This window comes from Aethalodelphis obliquidens, unplaced genomic scaffold (genome assembly GCF_003676395.1).
Source record: "Aethalodelphis obliquidens isolate GAN/ISIS:26980383/991018 unplaced genomic scaffold, ASM367639v1 scaffold40, whole genome shotgun sequence".
Taxonomy (NCBI): Eukaryota; Metazoa; Chordata; class Mammalia; order Artiodactyla; family Delphinidae; genus Aethalodelphis; species Aethalodelphis obliquidens.
The window spans coordinates 18,028,948-18,054,148 of NW_020837984.1; the positions used below are offsets into that span (position 1 = coordinate 18,028,948).

A 25,201-nucleotide genomic window follows, 5' to 3' on the forward strand; every position below is an offset into this window, starting at 1 on the left:
TAAAGGGAGAAATAATTCAAGCCAATAGCAAAAGGTCATATATTGTATAATTCCATGTATATGAAATGTCCAGAATAAGCAAATCCATATAGACAGAAAGTAGATTAGTGGATGCCAGGGGATGTTGGGGAGGGGAAAATAGGGAGTAACAGCTAACATATACAAGATTTCTTTGTGGGGCGCGACAGAAATGTTCTGGAATTAGATAGCAATATTGGTTGTGAAAATACTAAGAACTAGTGAATTGTACACTTACTTTAATTGGTGAATTTTATGTTTTGTCTCCATTTTGAAAAAAAGTGGGGGGGGGGCAGGAATGAACATATGAAGGAAAAGACTGCCTAAAACTAAAGATTTGGTAACAGATTTAAAATACATTTTGCAGGCAAGAAAGGGTGGAATTAACATGAAGGAAGTTAAATTAGTGATGAGGACAAATCTGAGAGTCTGCAAAATTACAGAGGAAAAAGAAGAAGAAAATGAACATGCTGTGAAAGATGATGAGAGACATAAGAAACATAGCTAAGTAAACCAAACCAAGAACTATATCTGTAGCTGAGGAAGAAAGTAATATTCAAACACTTAATTGAATAAAACATCCCTCTCCTGAAAAGGGGAACACTGTATGCAGATTGAAAATTGTCTTAAAAATCCAGGGAAAAGTCAGAGACTGAGATACATATCAGAAAAAGATTTTTGAGTCAAAATAAAAAAAGGGCTTCCCTGGTGGCGCAGTGGTTGAGAGCCCGCCTGCCGATGCAGGGGACACGGGTTCGTGCTCCAGTCTGGGAAGATCCCATATGCTGCGGAGCGGCTGGGCCCGTGAGCCATGGCTGCTGAGCCTGCGTGTCCGGAGCCTGTGTTCCGCAAAGGGAGAGGCCACAACAGTGAGAGGCCCGTGTACCGCCAAAAAAAAAAAAAAGAAAAAGAAAAAAAGAAAAAAATCCCATAAATATACAATTAAAAAAAAAGTTAGAACAAAATTTATTCTGATATCAGGCTTATTTAAAATACTAAATGTAAAAATAATGGAACCAAATCTGTATTTATTGGGAAAATTCAAGGATTTATGGACCCAGTGCATTTTCATTAAGCAGTATGACAATGAAGAGACATTTTCACAAGTACACAGCAGCTAGAAAGTATATTCAACCTCTGTACCTTCTTGAAAAATTCACTTGAAGACTCACCCAGCTGAAGAGATGAATCAAAATGAAGAATTCATTACAGAGAAATGAAGCAGTGCTGAAAGTGATCAGTGGTGAACTTTGAAGTCAGTTTAACACAACACTCATCTAAATAGAAAATTTAGTTACAAAGTGGGAAAAAAAAATGCCAAAAGTTAATTTTGGAATGAGAGGCATGAAAAGAAAAAACAATTGTATTTTTTGTCTTTTTGACTAAAGAGCTGTCATTTTATTCATGACTTGGTAATCAGATAGGTTAAAGAAGTTTTCATAAAAAATAAATTGGACTTGATTAAAATTTAAAACTTGTGTGCACCAAAAAAAACACTATCAACATAGTAAAAAGGTTGCTCACAGAATTGGGAAAAACATTTGCAATTCATATATCTGATGAGAGATGACTATCCATAATATATGAAGAACTCTTACAGTTCAACAGCAAAAAGCAATCTAAGTTTTAAATGAGCACAGAATCTGAAGAGACATTTCTCCAGGAAAGATACAGATGGCCAAAAAGAACGTGAAAAGATGTTTTACATCATTAGTCATGAAGGAAATGCAAATAAAAACTACAAAGAGATACCACTTCATACCCATTAGGATGGCTTTTATGAAATAAGAGCAAGGGTTAGCAGGGATATGGTGAAATTGGAACTCTTGTGTATTGCTGGTGGGAATGTAAAATGGTATAGCCACTGTGGAAAACAGTGTAGTGGTTCCTCAAAAAATTAAGCATAGAATTACTATATGATCTAGCAATTCTGCTTCTAAGTATATACCCAAAAGAATTGAAAGCAGGGATTTGAACAGATTTTGAACAGCCAGGTTCATAGCAGCATTATTAACAATAGCCAAAGGGTGAGAACAATCCAGATGTCTACGAACTGATGAATGGATCAATACAATGTGATACATACATACAATAGAATATTATTCAGCCTTAAAACGGAGTGAATTTCTGACACGTGCTACACTGTGGATGGACTTTGAAGGCATTGTGCTAAGTAATACAAGCCAGTCACAAAAGGCTTGGAGGAGGAGGAAAAGAAAAAAAAGAAAAAAAACAATAACAAAAGTCATTGTTTAAAAGGTACAGAGTTTCCATTTGGGAAAATGAGTTAATTCTGGAGATTGATGGTGTGATGATTGCACAACAATGTGAATATACTTAATGCCTTAACTTGTATACTTAAAAATATTTAAAATAGTAAATTTTATGTATATTTTACTACAATGGAAAAAAGCTACCAGAAAAAAACCTCTAAAAGAATTTTAAAACTAGATATCTGTCTTCCAAATTATTGTTGAGTATATAAAATTAGCAAAATAACATAGAACAAGAACAGGAAACAAGAGGGGCTTCCATGGTGGCTCAGTGGTTAAGAATCTGCCTGCCATCGCAAGGAACACGGGTTCAAGCCCTGGTCCAGGAAGATCCCACATGCCATGGAGTAGCTAAGTCCATGCACCACAGCTACTGAGCCCTCATGCCACGACTACTGAAGCCCGCGAGCCTAGAGCCCATGCTCCGCAACAAGAGAAGCCACTGCAATGAGAAGCCCGCGCACCACAAGGAAGAGTAGCCCCTGCTTGCCGCAACTAGAGAAAGCCCACACACAGCAACAAAGACCCAACGCAGCCAAAAAAATACAGGAAACAAGAAACTTACGATAGCATAAATAAGTCAGATGAATGGATTACGATGAAATATCTTTAACTATGATGAGTAATTTTGGCGTACGTTGGCATTATGTCACACATGCATTTTAAAAAGTTCAATTACACGTATTTAACAAAAAGAGAAGAGGAGAATGAATCTTAAAAGTACAAGTGTGTTGTACCCTCCACACTCTTATCAGCATATTATCATGAGAGAGTTTGAAATGAGAGGTGGGAAACCTCAGTTCTCGAAGTTCATTGTCAGCATTTGACTTTTATAGTTTAAGCATCTTTTAACTTGCTTCCCTGAGTATGATTCTAGAGTTTAAGTGTTTTTAGTACAATGTGGTCTCTAAACACAAGTCAGGTACTTCATCAGGTGCTTAGATGCAGGCACAGTGATTTGTTACAAGCCAGGGGGAAAAAGTGGACTCTGATGGATTTATTGAGCAGACAAGATATCAATTTCAACCTTCAAGGATGATTTTGACCCTGCATGTTTTTTCACTTTATATGCTGACTTTAAATTCCATTTAAATAAAATATATCTCTATTTGGGTGGGAAAAAAAGATACTGAAAGTATATACATTTTGATCCCACTATATATTCATTTAGAAGGATCTATAACCAAAGTATGGTCGAGTTTTTTGGTTTGTTTGTTTTCTGCTTACTTTTCTGAATTTTCTGCAATGACCAGGTTATTTTTTTTTTAAGGTCACAGAAACTTTCAGCTTATGTTCATTTTTTCTTCAACCAAAAAAGTATTAATGTTCTTACCGTGTTTCTGGCAGATACTGTGCTAGGTGCTACATTTATACCGCTGTGCAAAATAAACATGCCCCATATGATCATGTTCAAGTGGAGAGACACATATTAACAAATAGATACAAATAAGTACATAATTACAAATGACGAGTTAGGAAAATAAAGAAGAGTTTTAAGAGAGTAAAAGGATCCAGTTTAGTTTTAGGAGCCCTTGAAGGCCTTTCCAAAGAAGAAACTTTTGAGCTGAGATCTAGAGGATATAGGTAAGTTAGGCAGGCAGAGAGTGGGGAGTGAGAGTGTTCTGGCGGAAGGGAACAGAATGGGAGGAGCTCCAGAAACCGGAAAGTTTGATGCATTTGACAAGTGAGAAGAAGGCAGTGTGGGTAGAGCAGAGCTGTGGCTAGATAGGGTTAAAGATAGGTAGGTTCAAGATGATCCAGGGTTGTGTAAACCATATTAAGGCATTTGAACTTTCTTCTAGTAGGCAACTGTGGTTTGATTTACATTTGTAAATTTTTTTCAGGCTGCTATATGGAGAATAGCTTGTGGATGGAAAGGCAAGGAGCCCAGGTGAAGGGAGGGTCAAGAAGTAGAAGTGAGGATACCAGTTAGCTGAAGGCTGTTGCAGTAATTAGTGTCAGAAGTGGTAGCACCTAGGATTAGAGTGATGGTGACAGAGATGGAGAGAAGTGGACACATTCAACTTATTTTTAGGAAATAGTTCTTCCTGGACTTGGTAGTAGAATATGGAGAGTAAGGGAGAAGGAGGTGAAAAAAAAATGAGTTCTAGTTTTCTAGAATAAGCAACTGGGTAAATAAAGGTGCCATTTACTGAGATGGAGAAGCCTGAGGAAGAAGCAGATTTGGAGAAGATGGTTAAAATATCTGCTTTGGACATGTTAAAAATGAGATTTCTGTTCCACATCCATGTAGAGATGTTAAACCTGCAATTAAATGTAAGTTGAATGTTTACAGTTGAGTTTGTATGCAAGGGCACTATCTAGAAGGTGGCTCTGTTCACGTCATAAACATATGCCATTTTTTATGAAAACACCCAGGTGTGAAGATTCCAAATCTCCTGTTAGAGTTCTGGAGCAATAATGTTAACTCTCTTCCTGCCTGAAACGTAAATCTTCACACATTCTGCAGCTGTGCACAGATGCAGGAAAATAAGTACACATACATTCAATGGCATATACACATATGTGTGGCTACACTCTCTTTCAACTGCCTCTCAGCTCCAAGGAGGTTGATTCTCTTGTACATCCATGCACTGCTCTCAGGAACTTAATTATTCTTCCTTACCTAACTCTGAACCTGACATAATCACCTCTTTTGGAGAATAAAGGGAGGTGGTGAAGAGACCCTCACGTATAGTTGTTTGTGTTGTATCATAATATATAAAATAAAATTTTTTTTTATGAGGAAGGGACATCTTTTTCTAATTTTTCCTCCAAATGCTTTAGAGGCTAGCTGTGTCCTGAATGCTAGAATCTGAAGCTCAGAAAACAGGTTCCAGCTAGATATATATATTTGTTGGTCATCCACATGTAGTGTTCCATATATTGATGATCAATGAGTTCATCCAGGAAGAGAAGAGAACCCAGTTCTGACCCCTTGAGGAACTCCAGCATTGAGAGATTTGTTGGAAGAAAGGACACTAAGGATTTACCAGAGAGGTAGGGAGCAAATAAAAGAACGTGATGCCACGGAAGCAAAGAAAAGCTCAGTGTACATATGACCCGGAAGGCTTAATAGGATCCTTGCAATCTGTCCTGAAATATAACTCATGACTTATTTATATTTATACTGTACAAATGAACTGATACTTACCCAGCTTTTATTGCCATACACATTTTAGGTGCTTAGAAAATGCATGAAGTATGGAGTACCAGTTAAGAAAGAAAAGCATCTTTGTAGAAGATAATTCTATAGTTACTATAAACTCTTGTACATCCAGAGATGTTCTTTTGCCTCTTATATGTGACATGGATAAACTTCTCTTATCAGTTCCTATATTAGTGGTTTTAAGAATATTGAAATATATTTTAAAGAAAATAAAGTTACTTTCAAATCTTGTATTTACTTTATCACATAAAATTTTCCTTACAATGTTTTGTCTTTTGTATTATTGTCAGATTAAGCTTCCTAAAATGTAACTGATTGAAGTTCCCTTTATTAAAAAATCCTTAATGATGTTGCATTTCATGTACGGTAAAATTTACACTCTTTACCCCTATAGCTTGGGATTCCATGCCCTGCTGAATTTTGTCCCAAACAATTTTTTATTTTTATTTTTTTGTGGTACGCGGGCCTCTCACTGTTGTGGCCTTTCCCGTTGCGGAGCACAGGCTCCGGACGCGCAGGCTCAGCGGCCATGGCTCACGGGCCCAGCCGCTCCGCGGCATGTGGGATCTTCCCGGACCGGGGCACGAACCCATGTTCCCTGCATCGGCAGGCGGACTCTCAACCACTGCGCCACCAGGGAAGACCCCAAACAATTTTTAATATCTCCCACCACTGTCTTTAATGTAGTCCATAATACGGTCTGACCACAAAAGTATCTGATTTTTTTGTTTAATCTGTTTTCCTGCTTCCTGGTCTTTGCTAATGCTGTAACCTCTACCTAAAATACCTTTGTTTCTTCCTCTCCATATTTCAAAAAGCCTACTTATTTTCCAAGGTACAAACTATTTTCTCCTCCTCTGAAAATGTTCCTGAACCAGAAATTGTCTCCCTTCTAATTTATATGTCTCCTCTTATGTCATTTGCTTCTCCAGTATATTGTTGCAATATTGTACATTTCTGACAGCTTCAGTTTGACTGATGTCTCCTGATTACCCTGTAACACTCCCATGGTAGTGCCTTTTTTTTTTTTTTTTTTTGGTAGTGCCTTTTTTATAGAAGTGGTTTAAGAGGTAAATTTTTTGTCTTTCTTCAATCTGTACTTGTGTTAACTGTACTACTTTTCCATTTTTCTGTAGGATCCAATGATGCCATTGCTCCAGACTTCCCGGCTCAGGTGCTAGGCACAAGGGATGATGACCTGGCAGACACTGTTAACATTAAACATAAAGAGGGAATCTACAGTAAGAGGGTGGTAACTAAGGCATCCTTGTCAATGGGGAAGAAACCCTTTCAGAAAGATAATGCAGGTGACTGGATTGGCTTTGTGTATTCTGTGGCCTTTTTTTTTTTAAAAAGGAACTTCTTTCTTTCTTTCTTTATTTCTTTATTTATTTTTGGCTGTGTGGGTCTTCGTTTCTGTGCGAGGGCTTTCTCTAGTTGCGGCGAGTGGGGGCACTCTTCATTGCGGTGCATGGGCCTCTCAGTATCGCGACCTCTCTTGTTGCGGAGCACAGGCTCCAGATGCGCAGGCTCAGTAGTTGTGGCTCACGGGCCCAGTTGCTCCGCGGCATGTGGGATCTTCCCAGACCAGGGCTCGAACCCGTGTCCCCTGCATTGGCAGGCAGATTCTCAACCACTGTGCCACCAGGGAAGCCCTCTGTGGCCTTTTTTTTTCCTGTTCATCTTAAATGAGAGTATTGTTCAGGCTTTCTTTTTTTTCTGCTTTGTTAATGGAAACTTTTCTCCTAGCTGTTTTATTGGATATGTACAAGAAGGAAAATATAAAATCTTTTTAAATGCTTTAGATTTTTGAAAACTGTAGACTTTATTTTCACTATGGGAAATATATTGCAACTTTTGAAATGAAATAGTATCCATTTAAGTATGTTTTAAAGACTAAAATTCATAGAAAATCTTGATTAAAATGCCTCATGAATTTATCTGTCAGATGGTACAAACTAATGTCTCATAGGTTAGATTCTGCAGGAAAGTGTATGGCTCACATGGTGTTTTAAATTTTTAAAAATTTTGCTGCCAACATCTAAAAATAAGATTTGGGGCTTCCCTTGAGAAGTCAGAATATGTAGTGGCACTCAACTTGTATTATTCCATGGCAGTTATCAGTTGACCCTGAGGCATGGTTGTCCTCTGCAGAGAGGACATACATTCTCCTGTTTGCTTCAGTCCCCACGAGTCTCGGACTCAATCCACTTCATACATCTACCTTGTCAGTCTGGTGACTGTGGGTATTTGAATTTTCATCCTTGCCCCCAGATATAGGTCCCACTGTTTTATAAAAGCTTTTAATCTTTAGGAATCTGCATGATTGTTTTTCCTTTGCATCCCTGACATTGTGCTTCTTTAACTGATGCACAGTAGTATTTATTAAATAAAAATTCCAGGAGCCACTGAAATTTCTACATGTATACTTGCATGTGTTGCTTTGTTGCATTTACAGTTTTTTATTCCTGTGCATAGCTATTAGGCAAATAGGACCTACTGATCCCGGGGCAGTATTCAAACATAGGCTGGCTCTATGTTCCAGTTTTGGCATAGTGTTAATGACTTCATGTGATGTTGTTAATGCTTTTATGAGGAAACCGAATGAAAGGCTGCTTGCTAAAGTGCACACATTTATTCTTCCAGATAACTTTTTGTTGCACTGAAAAGCATTTTGAAGTCTTTTGAAATAAGATAAAAGAAGTACATCTGCCAGTTAACGTTGAGGCTGCCAAGTAAATAGAAAGGCAAATATTTTTGCAAAATGTAGTTCATAAATGAAAACTCTCATATACAAGCTATATATTAGTGGTAATTTGGTACATATAGATAACCCTGTGATCCCACTGTCAGACAATTGAGAAGGAGGTGGATATAGAAAAATTGGCAGGGAACAAAGTGATAGACTAAGGGAACTCCATCAGAAGTCTGCACAATGAACTTACCAAATATAACTCACCTCTGGTTTGCATTTGGTAAGGATGATGTGTGTGAAATAAGTTGGGCTTTGTTCACTGAGGGACCCCTATAACTTCCCACTTGTTATGTGGGTCCACTGCTACTATTATTGTTGGTCTATTTCCAGACTTAACATCCTAAGGAGAAGTCCTCTTATTTCACCGTTTGGAGAAGCCCAGCCTCAGAGCCTCTCACTTTAAAGGATTTAGAAGAATAGGGGGAAGATACTTGCTGGGGAAAATTGAATAGTGACTTCTGTATAATAGCTAAGTGAGCCCATTAAATATATCAGAAGTAAAAATCTCAGTAGAAGGATTGGAATATAAAAGTGAGGAAATCTGTTAGGAAACAACATAAAAAGAAGGGAAAATGAAAAAAAATTCAAGATTGGCCCCAGAGGGTCAACATCAAAAACAGATGTTCCATAGAGATAGTAGAGAAGATAGAAAAGAAGAACTCAAAGGACTAGTATAGGAATAAATTCCAAAACTGAAGGATATGAATTTCCATGCTAATAGGAATTGTCATGTACATAAAAATCCACACCAAGGCACATGACCTTGAAATTTTGAAACACTGGCAAGGAAAGAGATTCTGAAAGCTTCCAGAAAGAAAACAGGTACCATATAAAGAAATGCAAATTAGACTGACATTAAGCTTTTCAAAAATAATACATGGAACTAGAAACCAAAGGAGTAATGCCTTGAAATTCTGAGGGAAAATTATTTCACTAAATAAAATGAAGGAGTAGATTTAATTTTTTTTAAAGGAAAACATGGGATGGAGGAAATGGGGCCAACATAGAAGAGGGGGGAAAGGAATTGCCATTGCAGCAGTGGTACAGAAGATCTAGAACAAGTTCAGATTGAGGACTGTAAGAAAAAGGTCGAGTTGATAGAATACCTTATGTAGTTGACTGTATTTAGAAGAGATTTTCAATTCTATTTACATTTATGAGGATGATGTAGGGATTGGTATATAGAAACATAGCAAATGCAAAAATAGGCAATTATTAACTCCTCAGTAAAAGCAAAACTTTGTAAAAGAAAATAAATGTGATTACAGTATACTAGTTGGTTTAACTGAATAATAGAAACATAACACAATCACTGAATATTGATTTAATCATCATGACTACAATTTACATAATATATAAACAATGAACATTAATATAGGGCTAAAACTTTTCAGAAGATAGATTGAGGGAATATGGGTGTGACAGGAAAGTTCTATAAAAGGTAAATCCATGTTGATCATAGAAGGAAATAAAAAAATAATTTCTGGAACTAAAAAGGATACAGCAATATAAAGGCATGTTATTTGGAAACAAGGATAGTGATACTAGAAGAAATGGCTAAATAAATTGGTGGTATTTGAAAACTGTTGATTTCTGTTATAAGTTTACTGGAACTATTTGACTTTCAAAACCATTTGTATATGTTCTTTTGATTAGATTACAGTTTATTTTGCCTTACCTCCCAAAACATGGAAGAGATGGAAAATGATATATTTGGCAAATACTAACTAAAATAAAGCTAATGAGCAATGTTAATATTGACAAAATAAAATTCCAGGCCAAAAAATATTAATATATATTATGAGTTTACCTCATAATAACAAAAGTCTCAAATATACCAATAAGATAAAATTTGAGTTTATTTTCTTTTACTCAAACTTGTATGCAGGAAAAATGACAGGAAAATATAGGTAAACCCAACAATACATATCTATCAGAAAGTGAGAGACCAGGAAAGAAAATTAAAGTAGACAAGATTTAAAAATGGAATTTAAAAGTTTGACTTACTATAGAGAACTTCTCATTTTTTTAAGAACACACGGAACACTTAGAAAAATTGATGAAGCTGTTGGTTTTGAAGAATTGATGTTCAAACAGAACAGCTTCTTTGACTACAGTGTAGCTAAAGTAGAACTCAACAATAAAAACATGGAATAACAAAATGAAACAAAAATCTGTTTTATGGGTTAAGTAGTAATCCCCCCAAAATTCATGTCCACAGGAAACTTCAGAATGTGCTGTTATTTGGACATAGGGTCTTTGCAAATGTCATTAGTTAAAGATCTCTAGGTTATATCATCCTGGATGTAGGGTGGGCCTTAAATCCAATGATTAGTGTACTTATAAAAAGAGGAGAGGAGGCCATGTGAAGACAGGAGCAGAGATTGGAATTATGCTGTCCGAAGCCAGGAGCACTAGGGGTCACTAGAAGCTGGAAGAGACAAGGAAAGATTCTCCCAGATAGACTTTTGAGAGACCATGTTCCTGCTGACACTTTGATTTCGACTTCTAAACTCCAGATCTGTGGGAGAATAAATTTATTTTGTTTTAAGCCACTCAGTTTGTAGTAATTTATTGTGGCAGCCCTAGGAAACTAATATACCTAATATGTAAATATTATATATATATACTAATATAATAAACATGTATTTGAAAATTTAAAAATGTAATTCTAAGTAACTCAGAAGTTAAAGTCATACTGGAAGTTACAATATATTTAAAACTAAATAATAATAAAATTCTGCTATCAAAATGTATAGAAGATAGCCAAAGTGATTAGGGGTAACGTTACACCCTTAAATACAAATAATAAAAAATTGAAAAAGATTCTAGAAGGTTTACACTACCAAGTATCAAAACTTATTATGAAACTTTAGTAATTAAGACAGTGTGATGTTGGCACAAGAATAAATAGGCTGACCATAGAAGAGAATACTCCAGATTCACATATATGGACACCTGATTTACAGTAAAGGTACCACTGCAGTATGGTGGGGGAAAAGATGATCTTTTCAGTAAAATGATGTTAGGTAAATTGGATGTTAGGAAAAAAATAGAACTATGACCCCCCTACATTACACTGTACACCAAAATCAATTCTTTATACTTCAGATTTAAATATGAAAGGCATAGATAGATGGATAGGTCAGTCTTCTGCAAGAAAATACAGAGGAGTATGTCCTCACAATCTTGGAATGGCAAAACATTTATTAAATTGGATCCCCACCCCCAAAAAATAGTAGCCATAAAAAAAAAAACTGACAGATATGCCACATTAAATTAAGGGATTCTATTAATTAAACACCAAATAAAAGAGTAAAAGGCAAGCCACAGAGTGGGGAAGATATTTGCAATACATATCTCATAAAGGACTTCTATCCAGAATATAAAAAGAACTCATACAAATAGTATGAAAAAGTTAGGCAATCCAATTTTTAAAAAGGACAGAAGGCTTGAATAGGTACTTTTTATAAAAGAGACTATCCAGTAGCCAATGAACGTATGCAAAATATTCAACTTAATTCATCAACAGGGAATTGCAAATTAAGACCACAGTAAGATATCTCTGCATACCCATTAAAATGGCTGAAATGAAAAAGTTAATACTGTGTTGGTAAGAACATAGAACAAACAGTACTTATTCACTGCTGGTAAGAATGTAAATTGGTAGAGTGACCTTGGAAAGCAATTTGCCATTATCTACTAAGTTACACAAAAGCATAACAGAGCAGTTCTGTTCCTAACTATATACTCCACAGGAAAGGATGTGCGTGAGCACCAAGACATACATGAATATTATTTTTTTTTTTTTTACTTTTACAGTTTAATTTGCAAACAATTTTTATAACAAATTATTTTTAACCAAATCATATCTTGAAAACTGTTGATATAGAAAACCCAGGGGAAAAGTGAACTGTTCATTGTGGAAGGCCTTAAATTACATTATTACAGTAGAAAATACAGGAGGTAGAATATAAGTGAAAAGACTAATGCAACATTAAATTCAAATCTATAGCTCCTGTAGCTACTTAAAACATGGTTTCAGAAACTAAATCCAACATTTCCAGTAACCGTAGAAACAGTTAAAATTTGCCATGAAAGCCCTTATATCGTGCTTGATATAGGGAGGTAGGAAGATGTAAGAACCAGGACACAGGAGACATGATATTTTATCTACAACTCCTGTTTGCTTTACTGAGGGTGTAGTTTCAAATTCAGTCACCTCCTTCAGCTTCAGACTCAGATTCTTCTTCAGCATTTTTGAGCCGCTCTACAAACTTTTTCATTTGTTCAAGGAAGACACTTTTCCCCTTGGCAACATGTGCATCTTTATACCACTTCAGAATGGGTTCTTCACTCAGAACTTCAGCTTTATAAAAAAGCACCACTATTTTCTGGGAGGCTTTCATGAAATGAATGTTGTCATAGCAATACTCCTGAATCTTCAGTAACAGAATCAGCGCAGACTGACCTTGAGTTGTAAAGGCAGCAAGTAGAGGGCTGTATTGCTTCAAGTGCTTGATGGCTTGCTCTGCTACAAGCTCCTCTTTTTTGTTCCATTCCACGGTGCTCATTACACTGGACCATACTATTCCAGTGACAGCTGGTTCTGGGATGTTGTTTTTCTTCATCTCCTCCTTGACATACAAAATTGTATCCTTAAATGGATCACCACGGGACATCTGTTCTTGAAGTTCTTTCTGGAGTTCCTTACGAGCTCCTATGGTTTGCTGATTGCAAACATACTGTGAAAGCTCTTTCAAGCCTGCCTCAGTAAAATACTTTGTGAAGTGTTCAACGCTTTGGTTATTGGCAGGAAAAAGTTCCATCAGTCTGTTATCCATGCTCACTTTCCGAAGACTTGGAGCTACTGCATTGATATCTTTTTCATTTATCCATGATTTAAAGAGCTTTACAGCAAAAGCTGCTGAAACCCCTTCTTTAACCAAATTCTCATGATAAAGGCTATTAAGAATGGATGCATTAAGTGTTCCATTAGCCAGAAGAACACCAGTCAACATAGCCAGCTTGTTCCTCTCCGACTCTGAAAAACCCTTTAAGAACAGCAGCAGCTTTTTAACTTCCATCTTCAAAACTTTTCTCCAGGTATTTGTAGCACCTGATTAACTTGTTAAAAACCTGAGCAAATGCTTGCATGGTCTCTAGGTCCTCTTTTGCTGCAAACACACTAACATCTGTACGCATCATGTCATCTGCCAGTGTACCACCTGGGGCCAGCATTCCACCGGCCACCAGAATGTCAAAGAGTGTTTCTGCATATCGGCGATAATCAAGTTTTGCTCCAGAAGCATCAAGAAACTTTGCTACTGCTTCCAAATCAGTACCAGTTTCAGTTAAGCCTTGAATAATACAGTCTTGAAACTGAGTAGGGTCAAACCTCTCTTTTTCATCTCTTTTTCTGGTTTTAAAATGCTGGCCTGATAGCGTTGCCTTTTGCTGCTTTTGATTATTCATAAAAGACACCCGAATTTAAGGCGAAGAGAAAAGAACCAGAAATCCTGGAGGTGGCGGCAACTGCGGCGGTGTCTCCTCTGCCACATGAATATTCTTTACAGCAGTTTTTGTAATAGCTCCAAACTGGCAATTACCCTGATGCCATTATTTTTATATTTATTATGCCATTATTTTTCCAGTAGTATGAATGAATTGTACCATATTAACACTGTTGAATAGTAACCAGTAAATGAGACTGAGTAAAAGACAAATATATGTTTTAACACTTAACGAATCTGACAAATATAATGTAAGAGAAGAAAGCAAGACATAAAGGCTATGTGCTATATTATTCCATTTATATAAAGTTCAGATATATAAGTAATTTGTTGCATTTAAAATGGGGTGTTATGCTCAGCCTGAGGGAGATTGAAAGAATGAGGGGAGAGCATATAGGGTTATATAGGCAGATTTTTTTTTTTTTACCTGGGTACATGTTCACTTTTTAACAATTAACTGAGTTCTCTGTGCATTTTTTGATACATGTCTTCTGATACATAATGCAAAAGATTTTTTAAGATACTTTTTTAAAAAACAACAAAAATAAGTACTTAGAAATGAATCTAACAAAGGACATGAAAAACTAGAGAAAATGATAAAGCTTCATTGAAATATATTAAGGAAGACTTAAATAAATTCAATGAATTGCTACTCAAAATTCCAGTAGATTTTTTCATAGAACTTGACAGGCTGATTCCAAAATTTTTTGGAAATTCAAGAAGTATATTTAAAGAATAAGGTAAGGGAACTTGCTATACCAGACATCAAAAGACGTGTGTGTGTGTGTGTGTGTGTGTACACATATATAAAATTTATATATAATTTATATATATATATAATATATATGTTTAAGACCTCACTTGCAAAGGAATAAACAAAGAAAAGTGGAACAACATGTTGACCCAGAAACACACCCATGAATGTGGAAACTAATATATGATACAGATGACATAACAATCCTGGAGAAAGGGTGAACTATTCAATAGTGTTTGGACCATTGATTATATATGTAAGAAAAAATAAAATCAGATAGATCCCTGCTGCACATTAAACAAAAATGTAGTCCAAATGATAATAAATGTAAAAAGAAAACTTTAAGCTTTTAGAATTCAGATGACCTTTGACCATGAAAGAATGATTTCTTAAATAAGACACACAAAGCACAGACCGTGAAGGAAAAAGAAAATAAGTGGTATTATTAAAATGAAAAATTTTGTGCACCGAAAGACATCATAAATAATTCAAAGACAAGACACAGACTGAGAGAAGATATTTGAAACTCATACAACCTACAAAGAAATTTTATAGTAATGTTCATTAATGCTTTTCAGTATTAAAAAATTAGAGATTCTAAAAAGAAAATTAGAAATAGCCTAAAGTTTACAGACAGGTGAAAATTGATATATTAATTCCATAGAATTCTACATAACACTGAGAATGAGTTAATTAGAGTCACTATGAGTAAATCCCCCAGTCGTAATACTGAGTGTAAAAGGCAAGTTATTTAAAGGTACACAGAGTATTATACCCTTTATATAAAGTTTAAAGACACGCAAAACCATCCAGTACATTGTTGACTAATACATGCAGCACTGTATAGTAAAATGTTCAAGAACATCTTTGAGATTGACGAACTCTAAATTGAGCTTAAGGTTGCTACTGAAAAGAGAGAATGGTATCATTGAGGCTTTACACAGGGTATCATTATCATTATATCTGTAATGTTTTATCTTATTTCTTAAGCTCTATAGTAGACACATTGGTGTTCATTATGTTGTTTTTCGTAATCTCTATTGCCTTTCTGACTGCTTTGTTGAAAAATATTCATTCTTAGAGATAGGAAATGAATCTCTTGTCAATCCATTGTAAAAAACATATAACCGTATTAACTGCTTGATAACTGTATCCTAGTTGTTGTATTGGTGATTTTTAATTTATTTACCAACATTATTATTTTGCACTTGCGTTTTCTCATACAATAAAAAAGAAAAGAAAGCTTCCCTGGTGGCGCAGTGGTTGAGAGTCCACCTGCCGATGCAGGGGACATGGGTTTGTGCCCCGGTCTGGGAAGATCCCACATGCCGTGGAGCGGCTGGGCCCGTGAGCCATGGCCACTGAGCCTGCGCGTCCGGAGCCTGTGCTTCACAATGGGAGAGGGCACAACAGTGAGAGGCCCGCGTACCACAAAAAAAAAAAGAAAAGAAAAGAGCTGATTTTAAAAGACCAATAAGGTAGATAAATCTCTAGCAAGTATGACCAAGAAAAACAGAAAGAAAATAGAAAGCATTAGACAAATTTAACCTCAGGAGATTTTAAAGAATTATATAAGTACTATATAAAAAATCTAGATGATATAGATGCTTTTCTAGGATTATATGAAATATCAAAATTTGCCCCCTAAGTGACAAAAATTTGCCCCCTAAGTGACAAAAAAAAAGTCTTGTTCAGATGTACTTTGCTACTTTGAAAGATACCTGATCTGGTTTTTTTTTTTTTTAACTGTTGCATCAAAACAGCAAAGAACAGATTTTGTTTAAAGTGATTGTACACAGAAAAATATGGAGAACTTTCCAAACCCCCCAAAACTGTCATATGTTATAAAGTCCTTAAAACTGTCACAGCTTTTACATGGTTGAGCCTAAGAGATGCTTTTTTTCCTAATATATAAAGAGGTTTTTGTTTTGGTTTTTGTTTGGGGTGGAAGGGGTGGATTACTTGCTTGTGTTATCTTTTCCTTCTCCCTGGGATCAAATGACATCATTATTCCAGATGCTCAAGTTCAAGTTCTTATCACTGGGGATGAGGACCTCTCAGACAAAAACCAGAAAAAGGAGATCTACAGTGAAAGGGCAGTGACCGAGGCTTCTCGATCTGAAGAAAAAGAACCCTTGCAGAAAGACATTACAGGTAGTGGAACTGAATCATCTGCCTATTGTTTTATTCTGACCTTCTAAAATGAATATAAATAGAAAAATATTATATATTCTTGCTCTCTTCAACCCTCCATCTTGTTCATATGTGAAATAGGATGTTAGCTGCAACTTTTGATGTACACTGGCAGGTAAAACTAACATTTTTAAAGCTTCTTGAGATATTTTTGGAGAACTTTATGAATATTATACACAAATTAATCGCATTGCCAGAAATTCACATAATGGACTTTTAAAAACTCTACTGATAAAAACATTTGTTGCCATGAGATGCTAATTCTCTAATAAAATTGTTTTATATAGGCCTTTGTTCTTCAGGAATTTAGCTTGTTTACTTCCTAACTACCTTCCCAGTTAATTTACTTTGGTAGGACTGTGCTGATTAAAAATGCCTGTAAAAGTGTGTTTCGTTTAGGATAGTTTTGGCTCTGAGAGATGAAAACAAAAACAAAATGACATTGGCTTAAACAAGACAGAAAAGAGTATCAGGGAACAAAGCTCTTTCTCTCCTTTTGCTTCAACATTTTAGCCTCCATTCTCATGCTGTAGTTGTCAGACACGTATTCCAGCCAGCAAAAAGGAAAACAAAGGAAAAAGAGGGCTTCCCTGGTGGCGCAGTGGTTGGGAGTCCGCCTGCCGATGCAGGGGACACAGGTTCGTGCCCCGGTCCGGGAGGATCCCACATGCTGCGGAGCGGCTGGGCCGGTGAGCCGTGGCCGCTGAGCCTGTGCGTCCGGAGCCTGTGCTCCGCAATGGGAGAGGCCACAGCAGTGAGAGGCCTGCGTACCACAAAAAAAAAAAAGGATAAAGAAAAAAGTGTATTTCTTCCTTTAAATACTTCTCAAAAGTTAAATGTACCATTCCCCTTCCATCCTATTGGCCAGACTTATTCACATGGTCACACCAACCTATGTTGCTCGGGAGGCTGGGAAATATAATCTCTATTATGGTATGCCCAGATAAGTCAGGTTCTATTTTAGAGGAAAAGGAAAATGTATTTCAGAGGACAGCTGGTAGTCTGCCACAAGTATAAATAGAAACATATTTTAGAGTATAATTAGCCACTTCTCTTTTTTGTGTATTGATTCTTTTTCAGAAGTTATATTGTATTCTAGGCAAATATTGTATTTGAAAACTTACCAGCTTTTTTGCTGTTTTTAAACAAATGCTTCAGAAAAAGTTTTGATCATGTTAATTTCCTCATCAAAAAGTTTTCATTGCCCTTGAAAATAAAAACTAGGACTTCGCTGGTGGTGCAGTGGTTAAGAATCCTCCTGCCAAAGCAGGGGACACGGGTTCGAGCCCTCCTGTGCTCCGCAGCAAGAGAAGCCACCACAATGAGAAGCCCGCGCAAAAAGAAAAAAGAATGAAAACTAAATTTTTTAGCCTAGTCTTTCAGAACAGTAGAATGGGCTCCCAAAGAACTTTTCAAATGCTATTTTTTCTCTCTTTTCCTTACAAATTCTATAATCTAATAAATTATATACTTGCACTGTTTCTTAGATGTTCAGTTGCTTTCCTGATTCCATTTTTTTCATATGTAGTCACCTTTGCCCAAAATGCTTTTCTCTTTCCATCTCTTTTTTTTTTTTTTTTTGCGGTACGCGGACCTCTCACTGTTGTGGCCTCTCCGTTGCGGAGCACAGGCTCCGGACGTGCAGGCTCAGCGGCCATGGCTCATGGGCCCAGCCGCTTTGTGGCATAGGGGATCTTCCTGGACCGGGGCACGAACCTGTGTCCCCTGCATCGGCAGGCGGACTCTCAACCACTATGCCACCAGGGAAGCCCTCCATCTCACTTTTTTTTTGTTTTAAACATCTTTATTGGAGTATAATTGCTTTACAATGGTGTGTTAGTTTCTGCTTTATAACAAAGTGAATCAGCTATACATATACATATATCCCCGTATCTCCTCCCTCTTGTGTCTCCCACCCTCCCTATCCCACCCCTCTAGGTGGTCACATAGCACTGAGTTGATCTCCCTGTGCTATGTGGCTGCTTCCCACTAGCTATCTATTTTACATTTGGTAGTGTATATAAGTCCATGCCACTCTCTCACTTCGTCCCAGCTTACCCTTCCCCCTCCCCGTGTCCTCAAGTCTGTTCTCTACGTCTGTGTCTTTATTCCTGTCCTGCATCCATCTCACTGTTTATCCAGCGTAACTATCTTCTCACACTAGTAGATGCTTGAGAGGTATTTTAAAATAATTTTTGTCAGCTTCCTGTCTGAATCTTGATTTTCCTCTCTTAGGTTCCAGTGCTGCTGCTGCTTCAGAGCAGTCAGCTCAACTACAAGACACGAAGATTGTTAGTCTACCAGACACTAAAGCCACTGAACAGAAAGAGGAGATCCACAGTAAGAGGACAGTTCCTAAGGAAGGCTGGCCCGAAGAGAAGAAATCCTTGCAAATAGATATTGCAGGTAATGGGGAGTGGGGTAGGGGGTGTGAGAGAGAGAGAGCATGCACACGCAAACGCCTGTGTCTACGTGTTTCCACTTAATTCTGATGAGACTGTAGTCTCACAATTTAAACAGAGTTCCATTTTTTTATTTTTTGCTTTCTTATGCATATCACTTCAGTGCTTCTCTGTCTGTGTGAATGTATGTATTTATTTGTAAGATAATTGTTACTTCTGGGAAAAGATACTGGCAATTTAGAAACAAAATTACAATTAAATACCCAAGGCTGATAGTATTAGAAGTGAAGTATCATGTCTCAACACTGAAACAGCAGAAAGCTTAAGGCATTCCAGATGACTGTGACAAAGACAGAAAGAACCTCAATACAAACTTTTTAAAAATTACAATAAAAAAGACCCAGGATCAAATCTATTTATGTTTACCCATGGCCCCCTTTCTCTAATAACATAAAAGAAAACTGTATAGGACACAAGCCGTTACTACCTAGCTGTCAAACTTTATGTCTTAGAGGAATATAGAACAGTATCCAGATAAGAAAAGAAAGGAGTCAAGAAGCTAATCTGTGGATACTGTATTTTGAAAATAGTCCTCGTGCAGCTGCTAACATCAAGAATGTATTAGATGGATGATTTTCCATAAGGGCACCAAGACTACACAGTAGGAAAAGAATAGTCTCTTCAACAGATGGTGTTGGAAACCTGGATATCCACGTGCAAAAGAATTAATTGGGACCATTACCTTTTACCATATACAAAATTAACTCAAAATGGATCAAAGATCCAAACAGAAGAGCTAAAATTATAAAACTCTTAGAAGAAAACATGGGGGAAAAGCTTCATGACATTGGATTTGGCAATGATTTCTTGGATATGACACCAAAAGTATAGGCAACAAAAGCAAAAATAAATAAATTATACTATATCAGAATTTAAAACTCTGCTTCAAAGGATACAATCAACAGAGTTAAAAGACAACCTGTGGAATAGGAGAAAGTATTTGCAAATCATGATAAGTGATGAATATCCAGATTATATATGGAACTTCTAAAACTCAACAACAAAGAAATCCAATTTAAAAATTGGTAAAGGACTCGAATAGACAATTCTCCAGGGAGTATTTATGAATGGCCGACAAGTATATGAAAAGATGCTTAATATCACTAATCATCAGAGAAATGCAAATCAAAACCACAATGAGATACTACTGCACACCTAGTAGGATGGGTACTATCAAAAGAACAGAAAATAACAGTTGTTGGCAACGATGTAGAGAAATTGGAACCCTTGTGCACTGTTGGTGGAAATATAAAATGGCACAGCCATTATGGAAAACAGTATGGAGGTTCCTAAAAAATTAAAAATAGAATAACGATATGATACAGCAATCCCACTTCTGGGTGTATATCCAAAGGAATTCAAAGCAGGATCTCAGAGATATCTGCACACCCATGTTCATTGCAGCATTACTCACAATAATCAAGATATGTCCATCAGCAGATGAATGGATAAATATGTGTGGATAAATGGATAAAAATGTGATATATATACAATAGAATGTTATGCAGCCTTAAAAAAAAGAAAATCCTGTCACATGCTATAACTTAGGTGAATCTCAAGGACCTTGTGCTGAGTGAAATAAGCCAGTCACAAAAAGATAAACATTGTATATTCCACCTATAGGAAGTATCTGAAATAGTGAAAATCTTAGAAACAAAGTAGAAAAGTGGCTGCCAACGGCTGGGGAGAGAAAGGAGGGAAAATTAATGTTTATTGGGTATAGAGTTTCAGTGTTGCAAGATGAAGATGTTCTAGAGATCTGTTGTGCAACAGTGTGAACATACTTAACACTGCTGAACTGTATGCTTAAAAATTGGTTAAGATGGTAAATTTAATCTTCTGTGTTTATCACACACAAAAAAGAATGTATAAGATGAAAAAACAACATTGCAACTCTGCAGTGGGTAGTCTAGGAGACATAGCTTGGAAAAGAAAGATGGAAACATAACCTGCAGAAGCATACTCTAGACCAGGCTGCACAGAGGAGGTGAGTGGCGGGCGAGCGAGCGAAACTTCACCTGCAGCTCCCTATTGCTCCCCATTCCTCATGTTACCGCCTGAACCATCCCCCCACCCCCCACCCCCGTCTGTGGAAAAATTGTCTTCCATGACACCGGTCCCTGGTGCCAAAAAAGTTGTGGACCGCTGCCCTAGAGGACCCTCAAGGAGAAATGGATAATACAGAACACTAGGGAGCTTGAACACACATACTTAGTCCATAACAGACCATGGAAATGAAATTTAAAAAAAAAAAAAAAAGCGTTAGAGAAACATCTGGAAATAATGAGGTTGATGTGTATAAATGTTTGTATGCTTTTTTAAAAAAACCTTTCAAATGATCATAGAACATTTTTTCAACAGTTTTTTTGATATGTAATGCACATATATAATTCTCCCACTTAAAGTGTACCATTTAATGATTTTTACCCTATTCACAGATATGTGCAACCATCAACACAGTTGATTTTAGAACATTTTTATCACCTCAGAAAGAAACCCTATACCCCTTCGCTATCACCCCTCTGTTTCCTCATCACGCACCTCCCCCCAAGCCCTAAGTCAACCACTGATCTACTTTGTCTCTATTATAAATTTTCCTATTCTAGACCTTAATACAAATGGAATCATTTAATGTGTGGACTTTTGTGACTGGCTTCTTTTAACTCAGCATGATGTTTTCAGGTTCATCCAAGTTACGGGCTTGTATCATTATTTTATTCCTTCTAATGGCTCAATAATATTTCATCGTATGTATGTATCACATTTTGTTTATCCGTTTGTTGATGGACATTTGGTTGTTTCCACCTTTTGGCTACTATGAATAATGCTTTTATAAAATAATGATTTTATATTTATAAAATATAAATGCTTTTATGTTCATGTACAGGTTTTTATATGAACAGTATGTTTTCATTTGTCTTGGGTACGTACCCAGGAATGGAATTCCTAGATCATGTGATAACTTTATATTTAATCATTTGAGGAGTTGTCAGACTGTTTTCCAAAGTGGCTGCACCATTTTACATTCCCAGTAGCAATGTATGAGCATTTCAATTTCTCTACAAACTCACCAACACTTATTATCTGACTTTTTCATTGGATCTATTCTAGTGGATGTGAATTTGTATCTCATTTTGATTTTGATTTGCATTTGCCTCATGATTATGATGTTGAACATCTTTCTGTGTGCTTATTGGCCAGTTGTGCATTATCCTTGGAGAAATGTGTATTCAGATCCTGGCCTGGTTTTCATTTGGATTATTTCTCTTTTTTATTGAATTTTAAGAGTTCTATGTATTCTAGATACACATTCTTATCTAAATTTTGATTTTGATATATTCTCCCATTCTGTGAGTTAAAATTGGGAAGTATGAGTCCTCCAACATTATCTTATTTTTCATGATTGTCTTGGCTATTCTGGGTCCTTTACAATTCCATATGCTTGCAAAATTTCTACTAAGAAATAAGCTAGGATTCTGATAGGTATTGTGTTGAATCTGTGATCAGTTTGGTGAGAATTGCTTTCTTAACAGTTAAGTCCATGGACTTGGGATGTTTTCCATTTATTTAGATATACTTTAATTTCTTGCAGTAATTTTTTGTAGCTTTCAGAGTAGAAGTTTTTCTCTTCTTATGTTAAATTTACATTAATATTTTAATTTTTTTGAGACTGTTGTGAACAGAATGGTTTTCTTTTGCTTTTGTTTTAGTTTTTGATTTTGTTTTTGGCTGTGCTGCTTGACTTGAGGGATCTTAGTTCCCCAACCAGGGATCTAACTTATGCCCCCTTGCAGTGGAATTGCAGAGTCCTAACCACTGGACTGCCAGAGAATTCCCCCAGAATGGTTTTCTTAATTTCATTTTCAGTTTGTTAATTGCAGGTATATAATAATACAATTGGTTTTTTTAATATTTAACTTTTATCCTGCAACCATGCTGAACTCGTTTATTAGTTCTAAATGGTGAATGGGATTGTTTGCTTAATGTGTCTTTCTTATGTTTCATTGTTAGTATGTAGAAATGCAGCAGATTTCTGTGTATTAATTTCATATCCTGAAACTTTAGCGAATTCATTGATGAGCTCTAGTAGTTTTCTGATAGCAACTTTAGGATTTTATAGTATCATGTCATCTGTAAAAGCGGACAGCTTACTTCTTCTTTTCCAATTTGGATTCGTTTTATTTCTTTTTCTTCTCTGCTTGCCGTGACTAGGACTTCCAAAACTATGCTGAATAAAAGTGCGAGAGTGGACATCCTTGTCTTGTTCCTGATCTTAGGGGAAATGCTTTCAGCTTTTCACCATTGAGTATAATGTTAGCTGTGGGTTTGTCATATATGGCCTTTATTGTGTTGAGGTATGTTCTCTCTGTGCCCACGTTCTAGAGAGTTTTTATCATAAATGTGTGTTGAAATTTGTCAAAAGCTTTTTCTGCATCTATCGAGATGATCATATGTTTTTCTTTTAATAAATTTATTTTATTTATTTATTTTTGGCTGTGTTGAAAGTGCGGGCTTTCTCTAGTTGCAGCAAGCGGGGGCTACTCTTTGTTGCGGTGTGCGGGCTTCTCGTTGCGGTGGCTTCTCTTTTGTTGCAGAGCACGGGCTCTAGGTGCACAGGCTTCAGTAGTTGTAGCACGCGGGCTCAGTAGTTGTGGCTCACAGGCTCTAGAGCACAGGTTCAGTAGTTGTGGCACATGGGCTTAGTTGCTTCGCGGCATGTGGGATCTTCCTGGACCAGGGCTCGAATCCGTGTCCCCTGCAATGGCAGGTGGATTCTTAACCACTGTGCCACCAGGGAAGCCCGGTCATATGGTTTTTATTCTTCAGTTTGTTAATGTGGTGTATCACACTGATGGATTTGCAGATATTGAAAAATCCTTGCATCCCTGGGATGAATCCCACGTGATTATGGTGTATGATCCTTTTAATTTATTAGTGGATTCGGTTTGCTAGTATTTTGTTGAGGATTTTTGCATCTATGTTCATCAGTGGTATTGGTCTGTAGTTTTCTTTTTTGTAATATCTTTGTCTGGTTTTGGTATCAGGGTGATGGTGGCCTCCTAGAATGAGTTCAGAAGTGTTCCTTCCTCTGCAAATTTTTGGAATGGTTTCAGAAGGATGGGTGTTAACTCTTCTCAGTGTTCGGTAGAATTCACCTGTGAAGCCATTAGGTCCTGGACTTTTCTTTGTTGGGAATTTTTAAATTGCTGATTCAATTTCAGTTCTGGTAATTGGTCTGTTCATATTTTCTATGTCTTCCTCATTCAGTCTTGGAAGATTGTACCTTTCTAAGAATTCATCAATTCCTTCTAGGTTGTCCATTTTATTGGCGTGTAGTTGCTCATAGTAGTCTCTTATGATCCTTTGTATTTCTGTCGTGTCGGTTGTAACTTCTCCTTTTTCATTTCTGATTTTATTGATTGGGGCCCTCTCCCTTTTCTTCTTGATGAGTCTTCCTAAAGGTTTATCAATTTTGTTTATATTTTCAAAGAGCCAGCTTTTAGTTTCATTGATCTTTCCTATTGTTTTTTTAGTCTCTATTTCATCTATTTCTGCTCTGATATTTATTTCTTTCCTTCTACTAACTTTGGTTTTTATTCTTCTTTCTCTACTTGCTTTAGATGTAAGTTTAGGTTGTTAATTTGAGATTTTTCTTGTTTCCTGAGGTAAGCCTGTATCACCATAAACTTCCCTCTTAGAACTGCTTTTTCTGCATCCCATAGGTCTTAGATCATCGTGTTTTCGTTTTCATTTGTCTCTAGGTAGTTTTTGATTTCCTCTTTGATTTCTTCAGTGATCCATTGGTTGTTTAGTAGCATATTGTTTAGCCTCCACGTGTTTGTGGGTTTTGCAGTTTTTTTTTTTCTTGTAGTTGATTTCTAGTTCCATAGAGTTGTGGTTGGAAAAGAAGCTTGATATGATTTCAGTTTTCTTAAATTTACGAAGGCTTGTTTTGTGGCCTGACATGTGATCTATCCTGGAGAATGTTCCATGTGCACTTGAAAAGAATGTGTATTCTGCTGCTTTTGGGTGGAATGCTCTATAAATATCAGTTAAGTCCCTT

At 36.6% G+C, this 25,201-nt stretch overlaps 1 protein-coding gene and 1 pseudogene across 13 annotated transcripts in view; one reads left to right on the forward strand and one right to left on the reverse strand.

The window, feature by feature from the left end:
* The window catches only part of ALMS1 (ALMS1 centrosome and basal body associated protein), a 230,018-nt gene that overhangs the window by 151,499 nt on the left and 53,318 nt on the right, over positions 1-25,201 (forward strand). For 10 of the 12 annotated variants that reach the window (XR_003438292.1, XR_003438291.1, XM_027132039.1 and 7 more), the window contains 3 exons: positions 6,597-6,767; positions 16,499-16,636; positions 18,911-19,081. Coding sequence is in view for 10 of the 12 variants with exons in the window: in XM_027132039.1 (XP_026987840.1) it covers positions 6,597-6,767; positions 16,499-16,636; positions 18,911-19,081 (480 nt within the window). In the remaining 2 variants the exon portion in view is untranslated. The remainder of the gene's footprint in view (positions 1-6,596; positions 6,768-16,498; positions 16,637-18,910; positions 19,082-25,201) is intronic. The other 2 variants (XM_027132038.1, XM_027132040.1) reach the window with 2 other exon arrangements.
* On the reverse strand, positions 11,603-13,705 carry LOC113633666 (basic leucine zipper and W2 domain-containing protein 1 pseudogene; annotated as a pseudogene). Its single transcript, XR_003438293.1, has one exon. The product of XR_003438293.1 is annotated as a basic leucine zipper and W2 domain-containing protein 1 pseudogene (transcript).